This window comes from Papio anubis, chromosome 1, assembly GCF_008728515.1.
Source record: "Papio anubis isolate 15944 chromosome 1, Panubis1.0, whole genome shotgun sequence".
Lineage (NCBI taxonomy): Eukaryota > Metazoa > Chordata > Mammalia > Primates > Cercopithecidae > Papio > Papio anubis.
Window position 1 is genome coordinate 135,609,664 of NC_044976.1, and position 22,740 is coordinate 135,632,403.

Consider the following 22,740-nt stretch of genomic DNA (forward strand, 5'->3'; position numbering starts at 1 on the left):
ATATGTGAAATTAGGGATCATCATATATAGTTTTGGTTTTTGTTTCAAAAAATCTTTGCTGTTTCTCTAAGCCAAAAATAAAGTGCATGCTTGTTTTGAAACTCTAATAGACAAAATACTGTACTATGATTTAAATTTCATGCTTGGAACAGTTTTATATTTGACTCTTCTTTGTATCTCCCACACATCATAATGCCTTTGTTCTTTTCTCAGCACGATTACGTGGTGTTCATGATGGTTTGTTCACTGGACAAATAGATGCTGTGGATACTCTTAATGCTACTTATAGAGTAACTTTTGATAGGACAGGGCTTGGAACCCATACCATCCCTGACTATGAAGTTCTCGTAAGTAGTATTTCATAATACATTTGTGTTTTATGCCTGTTAAATGTGTTATATAGAGTTTTCTTAGAAATCGTGTTTTATGATAGAATCAAGACTTTAGCTCACAGAGGAAGAGATCCTTAGGGGCCCCCAGCCCTATCTGCTAGACCCCTGGTTCGGAACTATACTTAAGTCTTCCATTTTCCAGGAACTAGAATTTCTCTGTTGGACCTTAACGACACGGCACTTTAGTATAACCAAACTGATGAGTCCTGACTAAATAACCTTGGAGAAGAAGCTACATAACATTTTCATTGCAGCTGTTAGGTTAAAGTATAGTCCTTTTGCAAAATTATTTTTAAAGTATGAAGTAACATTTGTACTTATTTGTTCTCCTGTTTTATTTTCAGAGGTATGCAGGATGGGTGTTAATTACCTTCGCTTTTGCATGATGAAACTCAGACATAAGTACAGTTGCGTAGTTTATTCAAGGCTCTAGATCTGGTTTACTATTAGGCTGAGACTAGAATCGAGATCTTTTTTTTTTTTTGAGACGGAGTCTTGCTCTGTCGCCCAGGCTGGAGCTCAGTGGCGTGAACTCGGCTCGCTGCAACCTCTGCCTAGAATGTATTTTTATATATGTATGTCTGTCTTTGTAAATATATTTCCTAAAAGATATATATATGTATATATATATCCTTAGTGCAGAAATACAATATTGCTTGATATCTCTCCACAATAGGAGAGAAAGAAAGTTGGAACTAAATGTAGAACAGAGTACACTACTCAAGTTTTTACATTAAAGGATTAAATCTTTAAACTCTCCTTTCAAAAAAAGTAAATTGGCTGGGCACGGTGGCTCATGCCTATAATCCCAGCACTTTGGCAGGCCGAGGTGGGTGGATCACCTGAGGTCAGGAGTTCGAGACCAGCCTGGCTAACATGGTGAAACCCCATTTCTACTAAAAATACAAAAAGTTAGCCAGGCGTGGTGGTGTGCGCCTGTAATCCCAGCTACTTGGGAGGCTGAGGCAGAAGAATTGCTTGAACCCAGGAGGTGGAGGTTGCAGTGAGCCCAAATCGCGCCATTGTACTCCAATTTGGTCAACAAGAGTGAAGCTTGGTCTCAAAAAAAAAGTAAATTGCTTCTCTGTTTAATTAATTTAACTGTTTTTATGAGGTCACCCAAATATTTCTCCCTGGCTAAATAAGAATTGATTTTTAATTATTGTAGGATATATTCAGAAAGTCTAAATGCAGATAACCAAAGGTGGCCATAGAAAACTTTAATAATAATCTTTGATTCTCTGAACTATTTTGACCCCCCCCCTTTTTTTTAATTTCTTTTTGTCTTCTGGAGGTTCATCCTTTTGGCAGCAAAGTAGTGTTTTCATACTCTGTTTTAAGTTCTAGCCTTTGATCTGTATAGACTAATATGCTACTCTATAAATAATTAAATATATAAGTAATAAATTCTATATGAATCATAGAATATGCGCGAATATATATCTCAAGCTGAAATACAATAATTATAAAGCTTAAATGATGGTAAATTTCTTTAAGTTTTGTGGATTAATCTGTTTTCTCAGAGTAATGAGCCTCATGAGACAATGCCAATTGCTGCCTTTGGACAAAAACAGCGGCCTTCTCGATTTTTTATGACCCCACCACGGTTACATTATACTCCTCCTCTCCAGTCACCAATTATGGTAAGTATATTTTAGAAATATTATCAATAATTTAATTGATTATTACGAAGGTGAACTATATTCTTAAGAAATACACATCTATTACAACTTCAAAAGATACGCACACTGTTTTGAATTGAAAATATTAAATAACATAAATAGTTGCTTCACCTCCAGAAATATTTTCCTTTTTATTGGATTTTAATATAATATTAATTATAACAGAATTTTCTGTTTTTCTAAAAGTAAGATACTTCCTGGCTGGGCGCAGTGGCTCACGCCTGTAATCCCAGCACTTTGGGAGGCCGAGGCAGGCAGATCATGAGGTCAGGAGTTTGAGACCAGCTGACCAACATGGTGAAATGCTATCTCTGCTAAAAATACAAAAATTAGCTGGGTATGGTGGTGCGCACCTGTAATCCCAGCTGCTTGGGAGGCTGAGGCAGGAGAATCACTTGAACCTAGGAGTCGGAGGTTGCAGTGAGCTGAGATCACATTTGGCAACAGAGCGAGACTCTGTTTAAAAATAAAAAATAAAAAAATAAGTTTCTTCCTCTGAATAGTCAATGATTAAATAATTCCCTTTTATTCTCACAGGATAATGATCCTTTATTGGGACAGTCGCCATGGAGAAGTAAAATTTCTGGCTCTGACACTGAAACATTAGGTGGTTTTCCAGTAGAATTTCTTATCCAAGTGGTAAGAATTGTTCTGAGTATCTTGGCTCTTTGTTTAAAAACTCAATGTATTTTATGTTATTAAGGTTGAAAATTTTTCTAGGGCCGTGTAGGTTTATCACCGTGTAGGTTTTAAGAGGTACTATTTCCAACAAAGCCTAAAAATAAAAGTTATAAAAAAAAGAAAAGACTTAACAGATCTTTTTCTTGAGCTTTGTCTTGTGTCTGAGTTCTTATTATTCTGCTATTTTAAGAGCTCAAACATTCTTGCATATGTTCTGTGAAATTCTGAATGTTTGGCTGTTAATAACTTGGGTAACTATGAAGGCTTTTATTTAGTAACCTCAGCATATTCTGCTATCATTAGTCAGTTCAACAGTTATGATGTCCTGGCTAGCTTATATGGTTAGAACAAATTTTATTTCTTTTCAGAGACTAGAAACAGGTATTCACTTGCTAAGTACTTAGTGATTAGACACTGAGAAATCTAAGCCTAAACTGAAATAAGTGTAAGTATTATATTGGAAAATTTTCCTTATAGCTGAACTCTTAAAAATGTAATGAGTTTGAAAATTAGATTAAATAAATTTTTTAGTTTGAATCATAGTCTAATAATGTATTGTTTCATTTCCTTTTTGGAAAATGAAAACTATTTTGGCTTGGGATAGATAGGATCTTTATTTTCATTTATTTATTTAGAGACTGAGTCTCGCTCTGTTGCCCAGGCTGGAGTGCAGTGGGTCGATCTCGGCTCACTGCAACCTCCACCTTCCGGATTCAAGCTTTTCTCCTGCTTCAGCCTCCTGAGTAGCTGGGATTACAGGCATGCACCACTACGCCCAGCTAATTTTTTTTGTAATTTTAATAGAGATGGGGTTTCACTGGGCTGACCAGGCTGGTCTCCAACTCCTAACTTCACCTTGGCCTCCCAAAGTGCTGGGATTACAGGCGTGAGCCACCACACCCGGCCGATACCATCTTTATAAATAAAAATGTTTATAACATAATCTGTGAAAATATTCACAGTGTTCTTTTGCAGTTGATGTTATTTTGAGGAAAAGTCTTGTCAGTTGTGTGTCTGTGTATAGCATTCTGTGTTCCTCAATCACATTTTTTATTTAATATTTATTTATTTATTTATTTATTTATTTATTTATTTATTTATGTTATTTGAGACAGAGTCTCACTTTGTCATCCAGGCTGGAGTGCAGTGGCACGATCTCAGCTCACTGTAGCCTCTACCTCCCGGGTTCCAGTGATTCCACCTCAGCCTCCCAAGTAGCTGGGATTACAGGCGCATGCCACCACACCCAGCTAATTTTTTGTATTTTTGGTAGAGACGGGGATTCACCATGTTGGCCAGACTGGTCTCAAACTCCTGACCTCAAGTGATCTGCCCTCGGCCTCCCAAAGTGCTGGGATTACAGGCATGAGCCACTGCGCCTGGCCTATTTATTTTTTTGAGAAAAAGTATCACTCTGTTGTCCAGGCTGGAGTATAATGGTGCCATTATGGCTCACTGCAGCCTTAACCTCCCAATCTCAGGCAGTGCTCCCACCTCAGTCTCCCAAGTAGCTGAGACTATAGGCATGTACCACCACTCCCAGCTAATATATTTTTTATTGGTTTTATAGAGATGGAGTCTCACTGTGTTACCTAGGCTGGTCTCGAACTCCTGGGCTCAAATGATCCTCCCACCTTGGCCTTCCAAAGTGCTAAGATTACAGACTTGAGTCACCATGCCCAGCCAATGATATATTGTTAGTTATCCTTGCAGTATAAAATTTCTCACACCTTTGGCTTCTTGAGGCAGATGAATATTTTTATATGAAAGACTGAAAATGTGATAAGAGCAAAGACTTATTCTTTTCACAAAGAAGACACTTGTTTTTAATTCTTTCTTTTAAATAGTAGAAGTAAAAACAAAGCTAATATGTTATATTTGAACAGGTGTTGTGTGTGTGAGTTTGAGAGAGATCCATAAGCAAAGGGAGCCAGAAGCTAAGTACTACTACGCTATGTCTACATAGTGATATTTTTATCGATCCTTGTTATATTTGATTTTTGATTCAGTACACTTTTTTCTTTAGAGAGGTTTTAGGTTCATAGCAAAATTGAGAAGAAGATACAGATATTTCCCATATACTTCCTGACCCCACACCTGTGTAGTCTCCCCCTATTATCTCCCACCAGAGTGGTATATTTGTTACAGTCATTACCTTCATTAACACATCATTTCACCTAAAGACCATAGTTCACATTAATGTGTTTAAGGGTGTGGAACGTTTTAAGAGTTTTGACAAATGTATAATATCATGTATCTACCATTATGTATCATATAGAGTAGTTTCGCTGCCCTAAAAATCTTCTGTGTTTCACCTTTTTATCCCTTCCCCTGAGCCCCTGGAAATCACTGATCTTTTTACTGTTTTCATAGTTTTGTCTTTTGCAGACTGTCATATATTTGAAGTCATACAGTATATAACCTTTTTATGTTGGTTTCTTTCACTTACTAGTATACATTTAAGTTTCTTTCATGTCTTTTCATGGCTTGATAGCTCATTTCTTTTTAGCATTGGATAATATTACATTGTTGGGATGTACCACAGTTTATTTACTCATTGACAAACTGAAAGGCATCTTGGTTGCTTTCGAATTTTGGCAATTACGAATAAAGGTGCCATAAACATCTGTGTGCAGGTTTTTGTGTAGCCATAAGTTTTCAGCTCCTTTGGGTAAATACCAAGGAGTATAATTGCTGGATCATATGGTAAGAGTATGCTTAGTTATATAAGAAACTGACAAGCTGTGTTCTAAAGTGGCTGTACCATTTTGCATTCCATCAGCAGTGAATGGGATTTCCTGTTGCACTACATCCTCATCAGCATTTGGTATTGTCAGTGTTCTGGATTTTGGCAATTCTAATAGGTTTGTTGTGGTATCTTATTATTTAAATTTGCATTTCCCTGATGACATATACATTTCCTCATTGAGCATCTTTTCATATGCTTATCTGCCATCTGTATATCTTCTTTGGTGAGGTGTCTGTTAAGATCCTTGGCTCATTTTTTAATCCAATTGTTTGTTTTCGTATTGTTGGGTTTTAAGAGTTCTTTGTATATTTTGGAAAGCAGTTCCTTATCAGATGTATATTTTACAAATATTTTCTCCCAGTCTGTGGTTTGTCTTTTCATTCTCTTTACATCTTTAACCAAACAGAAGTCTTTAATTTTAATGAAGTTCAGCTCATCATTTCATTCTTTCATGGATCATGCCTTTGGTGTCATATTTAAAGTGTTGTCGTAAAACCAAAGTCATCTAGATTTTTTTTCCTGTGTTACTTTCTAGGAGTTTTATAGTTTTGGATTTTACATCTATGTTTGTGATTCTCTCTGTGAAAGGTGTAAAGTTTTTCTCTAGATTCTTTTTTTGTTTTGTTTTGTATGTGAGTGTCCAGTTGTTGCAGCACCATTCATTGAAAAGACTGACTTTTCTCCACTGTTGCCCATTTGTTGAAGATAATTGATTATGTGGATTTATTTCTGGGCTCTCTATTCTGTTCCATTGATCTATTTTATTTTATTCTTTGCCACTACCACGCTGTCTTGGTTACTATAGCTTTATAGTATGTTTCAAAGTTGAATAGCATCAGCCATTCAACTTTGTTCTTCTACTTCAATATTGTGTTGGCTATAGTAGGTCTTTTGCCTTTCAATATAGACTTTAGAATCATTTTGTCAATATCCATAAAACAACTTGCCAGGATTTTGACTTGTATCGCATTGAATTTATAGATCAAGTTGAGAAGAACTAGTATCTTGACAGTGTTGTGTCTTCTTATCCATGAACATGAAATATCTCTTATTTAGTTCTTTGATTTCTTTCATCAGAGTTTTGCTCATATAGATCTTGTACATATTTGTTAGATTTATACTTAAGTATTTCATTTTGGGAGTATTAAGGTAAATGATACTGTGCTATATTTTTAATTTCACATCATACTTGTTTATTGTTGGTATATGACAAAGCAGTTGACTTTTGTATGTTAACTTTGTATCCTGCAACTTTGCTGTAGTCACTTATTAGTTCCAGGGATTTTTTTTTTTTTTTTTTTTGTCAGTTCTTTCAGATTGTCTACATAGGCAGTCGTGTCACCCGCCTAAAACAGACATTTTTTTTTTTTATTCCCAATTCTACCTTTTATTCCTCTTTCATGTCTTATTGCATTAGCTAGGACTTCCAGTATGATGTTGAAAAGAGTGATAAGAGAGGACATCGTTGCCTTATTCCTGATCTTAGTGGGAAAACTTCTAGTTTCTCACCATTAAATATGATATTTGACATGGGGTTTTTTTGTAGATTTTTTTTGGTTTATCAGGTTGGGAAAGTTGTCTATTCCTAGTTTACTGAGAGTTTTTATCATGAATGAGTGTTGAATTTTGTCAAATACTTTGCCTCTATCAATCTGATCATATGATTTTTCTTCTTTAGCCTACCGATGTGATGGATTATATTAATTAATTTTCTTTTTTTTTTTCCTTTTTTTTTTTTTTTAGATGGAGTCTTGCCCTGTTGTCCAGGCTGGAATGCAGTGGCACAATTTCGGCTCACTGCAACCTCCACCTCCCAGGTTCAAGCATTCTCCTGCCTCGGCCTCCTGGGTAGCTGGGACTACAGGCACATGCCACCATGCCTGGATAACTTTTTAGTAGAGACAGGGTTTCACTGTGTTGGCCAGGCTGGTCTTGAACTCCTGACCTCAAATCATCTACCCACCTCAGCCTCCCAAAATGCTGGGATTACAGGCGTGAGCCACCACGCCTGACTTATATTAATTAATTTTCAAATGTTGAATCAGCCTTGCATACTTCAGATAAATCTCACTTGGGGCCAGGTGCGGTGGCTCACACCTGTAGTCCCAGCACTTTGGGAGGCCAAGGCAGGTGGATCACGAGGTCAGGAGATCGAGACCATCCTGGCTAACATGGTGAAATCCCGTCTCTACTAAAAATACAAAAAAATTAGCTGGGTGTGGTGGTGCGGGCACCTGTGGTCCCAGTTACTTGGGAGGCTGAGATGGGAGACTGGCGTGAACCCAGGAGGCAGAGCTTGCAGTGAGCCGAGTTCACGCCACTGCACTCCAGCCTGGGCGACAGAGCAAGACTCTGTCTCAAAAAAAAAAAAAAAAAAAAAGTCTCACTTGGCTCTGATCTTAAATCCTTGTATACATCATTGGATTCAATTTGCTAATATTTTATTGAGGATTTTTGCTTCTGTGTTTATGAGAGATACTGATCTATAGTTTTTTTCTTTTCATGTTTGGACAGGGGATCTATGTTGCCCAGGCTGGGCTAAGACTCCCGGGTTTAAGTGATTCTCCCACTTTAGCCTCCCAGTAGCTAGGACTATGAGTACATTCCATTATGCGTGGCTTGTTGTTGTCTTTCACAGTGTCTTTGTCAGATTTTGGTATTAAGGTAATGCTGACCTTGGAGAATGAGTTAGGAAGTATTTTCTCTGCTTCTATCCTCTAAAACATTACAGAGGTTGGGTATAATTTCTTCCTCAAATGTTTAGTAGAATTCCTCAGTGAACCCATCTGGGCCTAGTGCTTTCTGTTTTGGAAGGTTATTAATTATTGACTCAATTTATTTAATAGATATAAACCTATTCAGAGCCTTCCACTTTTTTCTTGTGCGAGTTTTAGAAATTTCAAGGAGTTTGTTCATTTTTTTTTTTAGGTTATAAAATATATATATATATATATATATATATATGGGCATATAGTTGTTTATAGTATTCTTTTATTATCTTTTTAAAGTCCATAGGATCTGTAATGAGGCCCCTTTTTCATTTCTGAAATTAATAATTTGTGTCCTCTCTCTTTTTTCTTAGCCTAGCTAGAGGCTTATCAATATCATTGATCTTTTTAAAGAACCAACTTTTGGTTTTGTTGATTTTTTTTCTCTTAATTTCCTATTTTTAATTATTGATTTCTGCTCTAATTTATAATATTCTGCTTACTTTGTATTTAATTTGCTTTTTTTTTTTTTTTAAGTTTCCTAAGGTGGAAGCTTAAATTACTGATTTTAGATCTTCTTTACTAATAAATGCATTCGATACTACAAATTTCCCACTAAGTGCTGCTTTGACTGCATCACACAAATTTTGACAATTTGTCTCTTTATTTTTATCTAGTTCAGAATATTTTTCCATTTCTTCTTTTAGATTGCTTTTTTGACTCATGTATTATTTAGACATATCTTCAGATTTTACAGCTTGCTTTGTTATTGATTTCTGGTAGAAGTTCATTGTGGTGTAAGAGCATACATTGTATGATTTCTATTCTTTTAATTTTGTTAAGGTATGTTTCATGGCCCAGAATGAGATCTTCATGAATTTTCTGTACAACCCTGAGTAGAAAGTATATTCTGCGGTTGTTGGATGAAGTAGTCTATAGATACCAATTATATCCAGTTAATTGATGATATTGTTGAGTTTATGTCCTTGCTGATTTTCTGCCCATTGGATCTGTTCATTTCTGATAGGGGGGTATCCAAATCTCCAACTGGTGGATTGATCTATTTGTCAGTAGTTAATGTATTTTGCCTCATGTTTTGATGTTCTGTTATTAGGCACATAAATATTAAGTATTGTTGGCCGGGTGCAGTGGCTCACGCTTGTAATCCCAGCCCTTTGGGAAGCTTAGGCGGGCAGATCGCTTGAGGTCAGGAGTTCGAGACCAGCCTGGCCAACATGGTGAAACCCCATCTTTACTAAAAATACAAAATTAACCAGGTGTAGTGGCAGATACCTGTAATCCCAGCTACTCGGGAGACTGAGACAGAATTGCTTGAACCTGGGAGGCAGAGGTTGCAGTGAGCTGATGTTGCACCACTGCACTCCGGCCTGGGTGACAGAGCAAGAATCTGTCTCAAAAAAAAAAAAAAAAAACAGAAAAAATATTATGTCTTCTTGGAACATTGACCCCTTTTTCATTATGTAATGCCCCTTTTTATTCCTGATGCCTTTTCTTGCTCTGGAGTCTACTTTGTCTGAAATTAATATAACTGCTCCTCCTTTCTTTTGATTAGTGTTAGCATGGCATATTCTTTATCCATTTACTTTTTTTTTTTTTTTTTTTTGAGACGAAGTCTTGCTCTGTCGCCCAGGCAACCTCTGCCTCCTAGGTTCAAGCGAGTCTCATGCCTCAACCTCCCGAGTAGCTAGGATTACGTGTCCACCACACCTGGCTAATATTTGTATTTTTAGTAGAGACAGGTTTTTTTCACCATCTTGGCCAGGCTGGTCCAGAACTTCTGACCATGAGAAATGTGCCTGCCTCAGCCTCCCAAAGTGCTGGGATTACAGGTGTCAGCCACTGAGCCTAGCCCTGTTTTTTTGTTTGTTTGTTTGTTTGTTGTTTTTGAGAACAGGGTCTCCTTCTGTAGCCTAGGCTGGAGTGCAGTGGCTCACTACAGCCTCAACCTCCTGGGCTTAAGAAATCCTCCCACCTCAGCCTCCCAAGTAGCTGGGACTACAGGCATAAGCCACCACACCTGCTAATTTTTGTATTTTTTGTATGGACATGGGGTGTCAGTGTACCCTAGGCTGGTCTTGAACTCCTTGGCTCGAGCAATGGGACCCACCTCGGCCTCCCAAAGTACTGGGATTATAGGGGTGAGCCACCACACCTGGCCTTCATCCATTTACTTTTAATCTATCTGTGTCTTTATGTTTAAAGTAGATTTCAAAGTGATTATTGATATAATTGGATTATCATACAGTAATATCTGTCATATTTATTACTATTTTCTATTCGTTGCTCATATTCTTTATTTCTATTTTTATATTCCACTCTTTTTTTTTTTGTCTTTTATGGTTTAATTTATGTAATTCCTTTTTTTTCTGCTTTTTTAGCATATAGGTTATACTTTTTTCTTTTAACTTTCTTTAATGATTGCTCTAGAGTTTACATTATAAACTTTTACAACTAATCCACATCCACTTTCAAATAACACTGTACAGCTTCATGGGTAGTATTAGTACCTAATAATAACAAAATAATCCTAATTAATCCCTCCTTTCCTTTGTATCATTGCTGTCATTATTTTATTTATACCTAAGCATGCATAAGCATATATACACATAATCATATATAATCAAATATGCTGTTGCTGTTATTATTTTGAGCAAATTGTTATCTGTTGGAACAATTAGGAATAAGGAAAATAAAAGTTTGTATTTTACCTTCAATGTATTCTTTCTTTGATACACTTCCTTTATTTATATATGAATTTCTGACATGTATCATTTTCTTTTTCTCTAAAGAACATCATTTAACATTTCTGGCCGGGCATGGTGGTTCACGCCTGTTGTCCTAGCACTTTGGGAGGCTGAGGTGGGTAGATCACTTGAGGTCAGGAGTTCAAGACCAGCCTGGCCAACATGGTGAAACCCCATCTCTGCTAAAAATACAAAAATTAGCCGGGCATGGTGGCGCTTATAGTCCCAGCTGCTTGGGAGGCTGAGGCATGAGAATCGCTTGGACCTGGGAGGTGGAGGTTTTAGGGAGCCAAGATCACTCCATTGCACTCCAGCCTGAGCAAGAGAGCAAGATTCCATCTCAAAAAAAAAAAAAAAGAAAAAAAAAACATTTCTTACAAGGCAGTCCTACTAGTGACAGATTTTCTCAAGTTTCTTTCTCTGAGAAAGTCTTTATTTTTCTTTCACTTAAAAAATTTTTGTTTTATTGGCCGGGCATGGTGGCTAACGCCTGTAATCCGAGCACTTTGGGAGGTTGAGGCAGGTGAATCATGAGGTCAGGAGATCGAGACCATCCTGGCTAACACGGTGAAGCCCCGTCTCTACTAAAATTACAAAAAATAAGCTGGGCATGGTGGCAGGCGCCTGTAGTCCCAGCTACTCGGGAGGCTGAGGCAGGAGAATGTCGTGAACCTGGGAGGTAGGGCTTGCAATGAGCCAAGATTGTGCCACTGCACTCCCACCTGGGCAACAGAGCAAGACTCCGTCTCAAAAAAATAAAAAAATAAAAAAATTATTTTATTTTATTTATTATTGTAGAGATGAGGTCTAGCTGTGTTTCTCAGGCTGCTCCAGAACTCCTGGGCTTAAGCAGTCCTCCCTCTTGGCCTTCCAAAGTGCTGAGATTATAGGCGTGAGCTATGATGCCCAGTCCTGTTTTACTTTTGAATGATAATTTCATAGGGTGCAGGGGTTTAGATTGCCAGTTTTTTTTTCTCAACACAAGACATTTCACTCCAGTCTCCTCTTGCTTGCCTGGTTTCTAAGAAGTCAGATGAAATTCTTATCTTTGCTCCTCTATCGGCAAAGTGTTTTCTTTCAGGGTTTTTTTTTTCCTTTTTTTTAGTATGTAGAGATGGGGTTTTGCCATGTTGCCCAGACTGGTCTCGAACTGCTGGGCTCAAGCAATCTGCCCGCCTCAGCCTCCCAAAGTGCTGGGATTACAGGTGTGAGCCACCATAGCTGAACCAGAATTTTTCTTCGTCTTGGATTTTCTGTGGTTTGAATATGATAGGTGTAAATCTAGAGGTTTTTGTGGCATTTTCTCTGCTTGGTATACTCTGAGCTTCTTAGATCTTTGGTTTGGTATTTGACATTAAATTAGGGAAACTCTCATTCATTATATTTCAGATAGTTCTTCCTTTTTTTCTCTCTTTCCTCTCCTTCTTGTATTTCCATTAATGCATAAAGTTACACCTTTTGTAGCTGTCCCACAATCCTTGGACATTCTGTGCTGACTTTTTCAGTCTTTGTTCTCTTTGTTTTTTAGTTTTGGAAGTTCCTATTAATATATCCTCTTCTGAGATAACTGTTGTGGAAGGAAAAAAAAAGAAAAATAAATAATATATCCTCAAGCTCAAGAAATTTTCATCTCTCTGCTTGCATTGCCCATCTGTTCTTGCATGCTATTTTATCCATTAGAGGCCTTAGCTTATTACTCATAGTTCTTTAAAATTTCAACATCCCTGCCATATCTAAGGCTGGTTTTTATGCTTGCTTTGTCTCTTCAACTATGTTTTTTGCCTCTTTTCGCACCTTGTAATTTTTTCTTAATTGCCAAACAAGATGTACTATGTAAAAGGAACTGTGTCAGCCTGAGCTTCTAGACTGTGAACTTCACAAATGCACCTCAGTTTTTCCTCCTGTTAGGTGGTACGGGGTGGCTAGAGTGGGCTGGGATTGGGTTTTTCTCTTGCCCCAGGTCAGCTAGCCTCTGATAAAACCCTAGCATGTTAGCTTCTGGTTAAATACTTTTTCCTGAGGTCAGGCCTTGCTAAGAAGAACAGAATGCTCCATTTTAATTCAAAATTGTTAGTTTTCTCTTCCCCTTGCAGGAAACAAGAGGGTGTACTTCTGCAGTATTCACTAAGAAACAGATTAAGCCCCTGGAAGTAAAACTCACAAAAGTATGCTTTTCAAAAAACCCTCATAACTGGGTCCCATTGAGTAAATGCTTAATGGTCAGACTTGCCCGCACCTACCACATAAATTACAGTTCCGTTTTTCCTACCCCAGCACTGGTTCCTAGAGGTTTTTGCTCACATGTTTCTGCTCCAGTAAATTGTGATTCTACATATTTGCCTTTCATTCTTTCTAATTTTGTGGACAGTTTGCCTTGGCGCTCAATTCTCTTAGAGATCTAAGAAGTGTCGTTGATTTTTTAAGTATGTTCAGTTTTTTACCTGGTGTTAGGATGGAGTAGCATCTTCCAAGCTTCTTATATCCCAGACTGTAAACTGAAAGTCTATGTATTTGATTTTAGTACTTAATTTAAAATGTATAATCTATATGTAAAGCCTAGTTAAAACACTACTTCCACTATTATTTTAAGATATTTAAGAGGTAAAAATAAAAATTATTTTATGTCCTTACCTTTTATAGTATGTGAGGTTTTATAAAACTCAGTTTTGCTCTTAAGTGTTGAAGTTGATATTTTCATTTTTTGCTGTTCCAAATATATTTTTTCTTATGACAAAAGACACGTTAAAAATGTTTCGCTGCCAGGCACAGTGGCTCACACCTGCAATCCCAGCACTTTGGGCGGCCAAGCTGGAAGGATTGGGAGTCTAGGAGTTCAAGACAGGCCTGGGCAACATAGACAAGGATTGAGTCTAGGAGTTGACAACAAGCCTGGGCAACATAGTGAGACCCCCATCTCTGTAAAAAATACAAAAATTAGCCAGGTGTGGTGGCATGCCCCTGTAGTCCCAGCTACTCGGGAGTCTGAGGTGGGAAGATCACTTGAGCCCAGGAGGTTGAGGCTGCAGTGAGCCATGATCACACTACTGCACTCAGCCTGGATAGCTATAAGCTACCACGCCCGACCTTATTCTTTCTTTCTTTTTTTTTTTTTTTTTTTTCTTTTTTGAGACAGAGTCTTGCTCTGTTGCCCAGGCTAGAACGCAGCAGTCATGTGATCTCGGCTTCACCTCCCAGGTTCAAGCAACCCTCATGCCTCAGGCTCCCGAGTATCTGGGACTACAGGCTCGAGCCACCACGCCTGGCTAATTTTTGTATTTTTAGTAGAGATGAGGTTTTACCATCTTGGCCAGGCTGGTCTTGAACTCCTGACCTGAGGTGATCCATCAGCCTCAGCCTCCCAAAGTGCTGGGATTACATACAGGCATAAGCCACCATGCCTGGCCAAAAAAGGGTTATCTCTTAGAAATAAATAATAAGGGCTGGGCATGGTGGCTCATGCCTGTAATCCCAGCACTTTGGGAGGCCAAGGCAGGTGGATCACCTGAGGTCAGGAGTTTGAGACCAATCTGGCCAACATGGTGAAACCCCATTACAGGCGGATTTCTTTTTTTTAAGAAACATAACTACACTATCTATTACATCTATAAAAACTTAAATGTCAATATCAAATATCCAGTTGGTATTCAGATTTTTCAGTTGTTTTTTAAATGTTGAGTGCCTTTTTTCTCCATTCAGCTTATTGAAGAAACTGGATCCATACAGTCTCCCATAGTCTCAATTTTTCTGACTAAATCCTTGTGGGATTATTTAACTTGTTCTTTGTATTTTATGTAAGTTGAAAATTATGTCTAGAGGTTTGATTGGATTTAGGTTTTTTGATTGGCTGTTTGTTTTCATGTGACTACTTTTACAGGTGGTTTTGTGTTCTTTTGATAGGAGGCATTTATTTATTTATTTATTTATTTATTTATTTATTAATTATGAGATGGGGTCTTGCTCTGTTGCCCAGGCTGGAGTCCAGTGGCATGATTTCAGCTCACTGCATCCTCCACCTCCCAGGCTCAAGAAGTTTTCCCACCTCAGCCTCCTGAGTAACTGGGACTACAGATGCAAACCACTAAACCCGGCTAATTTTGTTTATTTTTTGTGGAGATAAGATCTCAAACTCCTGGACTCACGATCCCAGCTACTTGGGAAGCTGAGGCTGGTCACAAACTCTTGGGCTCAAGTGGTCTTCCCGCCTTGGCCTCCCAATGTACTGGGATTACAGGTGTGAGCCACTGTATCTCTGACCTATTTATTTTTTTAACATTAGCTGCCATTGATTATCAATGCTTAGATCCATTCATTCAATAAGATTTCAAAATGGCTCTCACTCTGTCATTTATTCTTCCTAAGTATCATTGTAAACTCATGGATTTTAACATTTGGCTTTAGTTTGTTACTGTTATTATTCTTACTGGTCTACAAATTTCCCTATTTTGGACCAGTGAAAAAGCTTGTTCAAATTGACTCCTTAGTCCTTTTGACACGTCCTCATTACAATCGATTTTTAAAAAAATATTTGCTTGTCAGTTTAATCAGATATATAAAATACAGTGCTGGCCGGGCGCAGTGGCTCACGCCTGTAATCCCAGCACTTTGGGAGGCTGAGACGGGCGGATCATGAGGTCAGGAGATCGAGACCATCCTGGCTAACACGGTGAAACCCCGTCTCTACTAAAAAATACAAAAAACTAGCCGGGCGAGGTGGCAGGCGCCTATATAGTCCCAGCTACTCGGGAGGCTGAGGCAGGAGAATGGCATGAACCTGGGAGGCGGAGCTTGCAGTGAGCTGAGATCCGGCCACTGCACTCCAGCCTGGGTGACAGAGCGAGACTCTGTCTCAAAAAAAAAAAAAAAAAAATACAGTGCTATGAGGCTGAGTGTGGTGACTCATGTCTGTAATCCCAGCACTTTGGGAAGCCAAGGTGGGCAGATCACTGGAGGTCAGGAGTTCGAGACCAGCCTGGCCAACATGGTGAAACCCCATCTCTACTAAAAATACAAAAATGGCCGGGTGCCCTGGTTCACACCTGTAATCCCAGCACTTTGAGAGGCCAAGGTGAGTGGATCATCTGAGGTCAGGAGTTCAAGACCAGCCTGGCCAACATGGCAAAACCTTGTCTCTATTAAAAATACAAAAATTCGTCAGGCATGTTGGTGGGTGTCTGTAATCCCAGCTACTCGGGAGGCTGAGGCAGGAGAATTGCTTGAGCCTGGGAGGCGGAGGTTGCAGTGAGCTGAGATCGCGCCATTGCACTCCAGCCTGGGCAATAGAGCAAGAGTCCATCTCAAAAAAAAAATACAAAAATTAGCCAGGTGTGGTTGTGTGTGCCTGTAATCCCTGCTGCTCGGGAGGCTGAGGCGAGAATTGCTTGAACTGGGAGGCAGAGGTTGCAGTGAGCCAAGACTGTGCCACTGCACTCCAGCCTGGGTTACAGAGTGAGACTCTATCTCAGAAAAAAAAAATGCTATGCTATATATATATGTATGTATGTATGTGTTGAAACACTAAAACCTATTGCTACAATATCTTACTAAAAAATTGGAAATTTAATGTCTAACCAATATACCTAAATGCCTCTGTTTATTCTAAAATATTCTTTTTTTGCAGACCCGATTATCAAAAATTCTCATGATTAAAAAGGAACATATCAAGAAATTAAGGGAAATGAACACAGACGCAGAAAAACTGGTAAGAATTTGTTTCTCTTTTTTTTCCTTCATTTGCTTGTCTAATTTTAAAATGGTGAGACCATCTATATCTATTGATTTAAAAATATCTGTGGGAGGAAACATTCAGATAAATATTATTTTTAAATCCTCATTTGCATGAGGTTGTTCACACCTGTAGTCCACCTTCTTGGGAGGCTGAAGCAAAGGGATTGCTTGAGTCTAGAGTCAGAGACTGCAGTGAGCTATGATTCTACCCCTGCACTCTAGCCTGGGTGATAACAAGACCCTATCTCAGTAAATGAATGAATACAGGAATAAATACATACATACATACATACATACATAAAAAAGTAAATATTCATTGCTATCACTATCTCTTGTTATACTGAACATATGCTAAGTAAACTGGCAATGCATTGCCCCAGACCTCATTATGCCATTGACTGTACAGTCGAATAGGATTAATGAGTATATTAGGTTCTTTGAACAGTTTACATGAGTCTGGAATTGCTCAGACAGATACCTATGACCAAGGAAGTTGTAATGACAGGTTATAAAAAATGTTTCAGAATAAGTAAGTCAGGAAATATCTGTGTTGTCATCTTTAGGTTATCTTGACAACATTTATATCCTAATAATCTAATGAGTTCAAAAAATGAGAGCCAATTTTATTTATAAGATAATTACCAGAAGTCTTTTTTTTTTTCTGAGATGGAGTTTTGCTCTTGTCTCCCAGGCTGGAGTACAGTGGCACAATCTCGGCTCACTGCAGCCTCCACCACCTGGGTTCAAGTGATTCTCCTGCCTCAGCCTCCCAAGTAGCTAGGATTACAGGCACACACCATCACAACCAGCTAATTTTTGTATTTTTAGTAGAGACAAGGTTTTGCCATGTTGGCCAGGCTGGTCTCGAACTCCTGACCTCAGGTGGTCCACCCACCTCGGCCTCCCAAGTGCTGGGATTACAGGTGTGAGCCACAGCGCCCAGCCAGCCACAGCACCCGGCCCAGAGTTTTTTTAAAAAGCTGTTTATGTAGACACTATTCACTAGGAAAGTCTTTGAATTGTAGTGAAATTCACATCTTGCTTAAGGGTATGTAGGATGGCAAATAGGTTTTATCTCATGTACCATTTCCAGTTTATTGAAAATGACTGTATAGAAGTCTGAAAGGGAGGGCTCAGTGACTGTGCTCAGGGGGCAAAGTGCTGTGACTAATTATCAGTGTCTGTTGTAAGTGCAAGAATGGGAGTAGTAGCACTGGGAATCTCTGGAATGAAATGTTGTAAGGGTATAGGTGTGGATACAGTTAGGTATCTACAGCTGCAAAAGTAGATACCTAAGTGAATAAGGAACAGTTCTCTTTTAGGATTATAGAATTTTTTTATTTGAAAAGTACTGAATTTTTAAGACCACAAATGTCGGGTGATTTCAGCGTAAGATCATCTGCTCTCTTTAGCAGTACAGATATTAAAACTTGGGCTTATTTCCGAGTTTAACTCGTTTAAGCATAATATGAAATTAGTATTCTCAGATACACAAGACATCCAGAAGTGAAAAAGATTAGCTATAGCGTATTGCCATTACATATCTTAAACATAGAAATGTATGTGCATGCTTCTTTACTACTGGACTCATTCTTATCTTGGTTTCCATCAGTTCTACTTCTGCCCTTTATATTCTATGCCTTTTCAGTGCTCCTCCACCCCACTTCTATTTTTCTCTGGTCGCTTTATCATCTTTTCTATGTTTATGTATAAATTAAGTATTTCCCTTTAATATCACTAGTTAGGACTGTTTTCTTCCAAGTTCCATGCTTTAAAGCACTGGTCTTGCCTTTGCCCAGTTAATCTTATCTACTTTCAAATAGAGACCTATTTCGGGTTGTTTTGCAAACCAAGAAGATGCAGCCTTCAGTGTAAAATGAATTTGTATTCACAGAGACCGTTTTGATGTTGGCTTGACTTCTTAGCATATGAGAACTCTGTAGAAGTAATCTAATTGGCTTGATATGTTTTATTATTTGTTTTATTTATGTAAAAATAGTTTCCATATAAAAATTCAAATATTATGAAATGATTTAATCAAACTGTAGTTCTTTATAATGCCTTCTCCATAAATAGTATTAAGTTAGCATATGTTATAAATATGTTTGTTTATGTGTTTACCATATGGATTTCTTTTTCTGTGCATATACTAAAAATTATTTTCATGCAGAATGGAATTAAATTATGATATATATGACTGTATTGTGCCATAGTTTAAACAACTTCCTATTAACAGATATTTGAGTTATTTCCATCACTTTATTAATATAGTGTGAATATTTTTGTGCATTTGTTTGTGTCTATCTGTAGGATAAATTTTAGAAAGTAAAATGAAAGATTTAATGAAACTTAGTTTAAGAGGTAGGCTGAACATATTTTTTTCATATCCTTTATAATTGCACATAGAATATGAAGTACAAAAAGAAGTAAACAAAAAAAATGAAGCAGTCTGCTTAACAATGTCTATGAGATTTCAAAATTTTTTCTGGCATGTTTTTAGATGAAACAGAAACCATGGCTACAAGAGGCCCTAGATCCAGAGTTGGCAAATATGATGAAGTGCAGAAGTGAGATTAGTATTTTAAAAGGCAATTAATTCAAGGTCTTTCTCCTTGTTCCCCTTCATCTCAGTGACAGAACTCAAACGTGGCATTTACTCAAGTTAAAAGGAGAGAAAGAAGCACTTCTCTAAATAATTTGAATGTACTATTTGGGGAAAGTTAAGGTTTTTTTCTGCTTTTGGTAAGGGTAGACTAGGTAATTTGGATTAACCTTCCTGCTGTGAATAGCTGTTTCCTCTGGAATAAAATATTAAAATAACCTGCTTGAAGACACTGGAGCATTAACAAGGCATTGAGGAGGCCGGGTCCAGTGGCTCATACCTGTAATCCCAGCACTTTGGGAAGCCGAGGCAAGTGGATCACTTGAGGTCACGAGTTCAAGACAAGCCTGGCCAACACGACAAAACCCTGTCTCTACTGAAAATAAAAAAATTAGCTGGGTGTGATAGCATGCATCCCCAGCTACTTGGGAGGCTGAGGCAGGAGAGTCGCTTGAACCCAGGAAGCAGAGGTTGCACTGAGTCAAGACCGTGCCACTGTACTCCAGCCTGGGCAGCAGGCCAAGACTCTGTCTCAAAAAAAAAAAAAGAAAGAGAAAGAAAGAAAGGAAGGAAGGAAGGAAGGAAGGAAGGAAGGAAGGAGGGAAGGAGGAAGGAAGGAAGGAAGGAAGGAAACAACAAGGCATTAAGGAATTATAGGATCTGGGAAAAGAAGGAAAGAAGTAAGGGGGAACCTGATGTTCAGGGTTGCTTTTTCCTTGGGGGCTTCTGCAAGTTCCAGAAAAGGTAGCTGAGAAGCTAAGTGGCATTCTTGAAAGGCTTATAGGGGTTGGAGGCCAAAATTAGAGTCCAGAGACCCACCGAGGGTTGGGCGAAGTTGGCAAACTTTTAAGTCCTCTTTGGAGGAATATAGCATTTTTATAGGCCTCAAATTATTTCTATAAATTTGTATATGTAGTATCTAACACTCTATTTAAATTCAAGACACAATAGGAGACACAGTAATCCTAAGGAAAAAAGAAAATAAACTGTAGACAATAGGCAGACTCCAGACAATGGAGTTTTTAGAAATATATTTTAAATGCTTAATTTGTTAAAAGAGATGAGACAAAATTGAGAATTTTAGAAGAGAACTGGAAACAACAATAAAAAAGACCAAATGAAAACTATAAACTCTAGCAATCAGAATTAACCCAGTTGGTGGATACAACCACAGCAGATTAGAAACAACTAAAGAGAGAGCTAATAATTTAAAATAGATCAGAAGAAAATATCTCGAATGAAACATGAAAATAAAAATGAGTGGAAAATATAGAAGAGAAGAGACGATAAATAGGGGATACAGTGAGGAAGGTCTAATGTGTAATGAAATAGCAGAAGGAAAAAGAAAGAATGGAACAAAAGCAGTATTTTAAAAGATAATGACTAAAGGCATTATAAAACTGTCAAAAAACAACAAACCACAGATAGATTCCTATCAACCCCAATGAGATAAATAAAAAGATAGTGACTTTTAGACACATTATCTTTTTTTTTTTTTTTTTTGGAGACAGAGCCTCACTCTGTCGCCCAGGCTGCAGTGCAGTGGCGCGATCTCGGCTCACTACAAGCTCCGCTTCCTGGGTTCACACCATTCTCCTGCCTCAGCCTCCCGAGTAGCTGGGACTACAGGCACCCGTCACCTCCCCCGGCTAATTTTTTGTTTGTTTTTTGTTTTGTTTTGTTTTGTTTTGTTTTAGTAGAAACGGGGTTTCACCGTATTGGCCAGGATGGTCTCAATCTCCTGACCTCATGATCCGCCCTCCTCAGCTCCCAAAGTGCTGGGATTACAGGTGTGAGCCACCACACCCGGCCTAGACACATTATCTTTTTTTTTTTTTTTTTGAGACAGAGTCTGGCTCTGTGGCCCAGGCTGGAGTGCAGTGGCCGGATCTCAGCTCACTGCAAGCTCCGCCTCCCGGGTTCACGCCATTCTCCTGCCTCAGCCTCCCGAGTAGCTGGGACTACAGGCGCCCGCCACCTCGCCCGGCTAGTTTTTTTGTATTTTTTTAGTAGAGACGGGGTCTCACCTTGTTATCCAGGATGGTCTCGATCTCCTGACCTCGTGATCCACCCGTCTCGGCCTCCCAAAGTGCTGGGATTACAGGCTTGAGCCACCGCGTCCAGCCTAGACACATTATCTTAAAACTGCTGAAACTAAACACAAAGTGAAAAAATGTTAGAGTACCCAGGGCAGGATGGGAGTGAGAAGTATGTACAAACGAGCAACCAACAATTTGTCTGAGAGCTCCCATCTCCACAAAAACAACAGGAGACAGAAGATAATGGAATGACATCTTCACAGGGCTGAAACGAAATAACTGCCAACCTAAATTTCCATAACCAGTGAAAATGCCTTCAAGGATAAAGTTAATACAAGGACAGTTGTAGACAAATTTATGGACTTTCTTACCAGAATATCTACATTAAAGGAAATACTAAAGTTTTTGTTTAAATAGAAGAAAAAACTTGAAGTTTGTAAAAGAAACATGAAGATTCAGGGAATGAAGAAACAAAAAGGGTAAATATGTGGATTAATCTAAGTGACACATTAAATAATTCTTGTGGCACTTAAAGTATAGAGAGAATTAAAATACACTATAATTGCCTGTTGGTCAGGGTAGGGGTGTATATACATATAGGCCTAGATAAATCAAAGATGGATGACATTTTAATCTCTAAGGAACCTATTAAAAGAATAGTAAAAGATGAATATCAAGCTAGTTAGGGGGAAGTAGATGGGAAATGGAACAATAAAAATGTTTAATTGGGGCTGGGTATAATGGTTCATGCCATTGGATTGCTTGAGGCCAGGAGTTTGAGACTAGCCTGGCCAACATGGCCAAACCCTGTTTCTACTAAAAATACAAAAATTAGCCGGGCATGGTGGCACATGCCTGTAATCCCAGCTATGCAGGAGGCTGAGGCAAGAGAATCACTTTAACCCAGGAAGCAGAGGTTGCCACTGCACTCCATGCCACTGCACTCCAGCCTGGGCAACAGAGCAAGACTGTCTCAAAAAAAAAAAAAAAAAAAATATTTTTTAGAAAAATTAGCCAGGCATGGTATAGTCCCAGCTACTCAGGAGACTGATGGAGGAGGATTGCTTCAGCCCAGAAGTTTGAGGCTGTGGTGAGCTAGAATGATATCACTGAACTCCATTCTGGGTGACAGAATGCGACCCTGTTTCTTGAAAAAAAAAAAAAAAAAAAGTATGCGACTGGCAGAACTAAGAAACTTTAACAGAACACTGTATTGGTGAGGATGTGGACAAGTAGGCATTCTTACACATAAATTAGTACATTTTTTATGAAGGGTGTACAGGGTCTCAGAAAATGATACCCCGAAATGAAGGCCTCGGGAGCAGCTCTCTCTGACCTTTTTTTGCCCACCTATCTTTGATCTCTCATTTTCTTCTGAGGCTAACTGTAGAAACCAGA

General features: G+C 38.5%; 1 protein-coding gene across 4 annotated transcripts in view; it reads left to right on the plus strand.

The window, feature by feature from the left end:
• LIN9 (lin-9 DREAM MuvB core complex component) overlaps positions 1 to 22,740 on the plus strand; it is an 87,039-nt gene that overhangs the window by 39,272 nt on the left and 25,027 nt on the right. For 3 of the 4 annotated variants that reach the window (XM_009186317.4, XM_021926616.2, XM_021926618.2), the window contains 4 exons: positions 214 to 347; positions 1,916 to 2,035; positions 2,612 to 2,713; positions 16,595 to 16,675. In XM_009186317.4, the coding sequence (XP_009184581.3) occupies positions 214 to 347; positions 1,916 to 2,035; positions 2,612 to 2,713; positions 16,595 to 16,675 (437 nt within the window). The remainder of the gene's footprint in view (positions 1 to 213; positions 348 to 1,915; positions 2,036 to 2,611; positions 2,714 to 16,594; positions 16,676 to 22,740) is intronic. The other variant, XM_021926612.2, reaches the window with a different exon arrangement.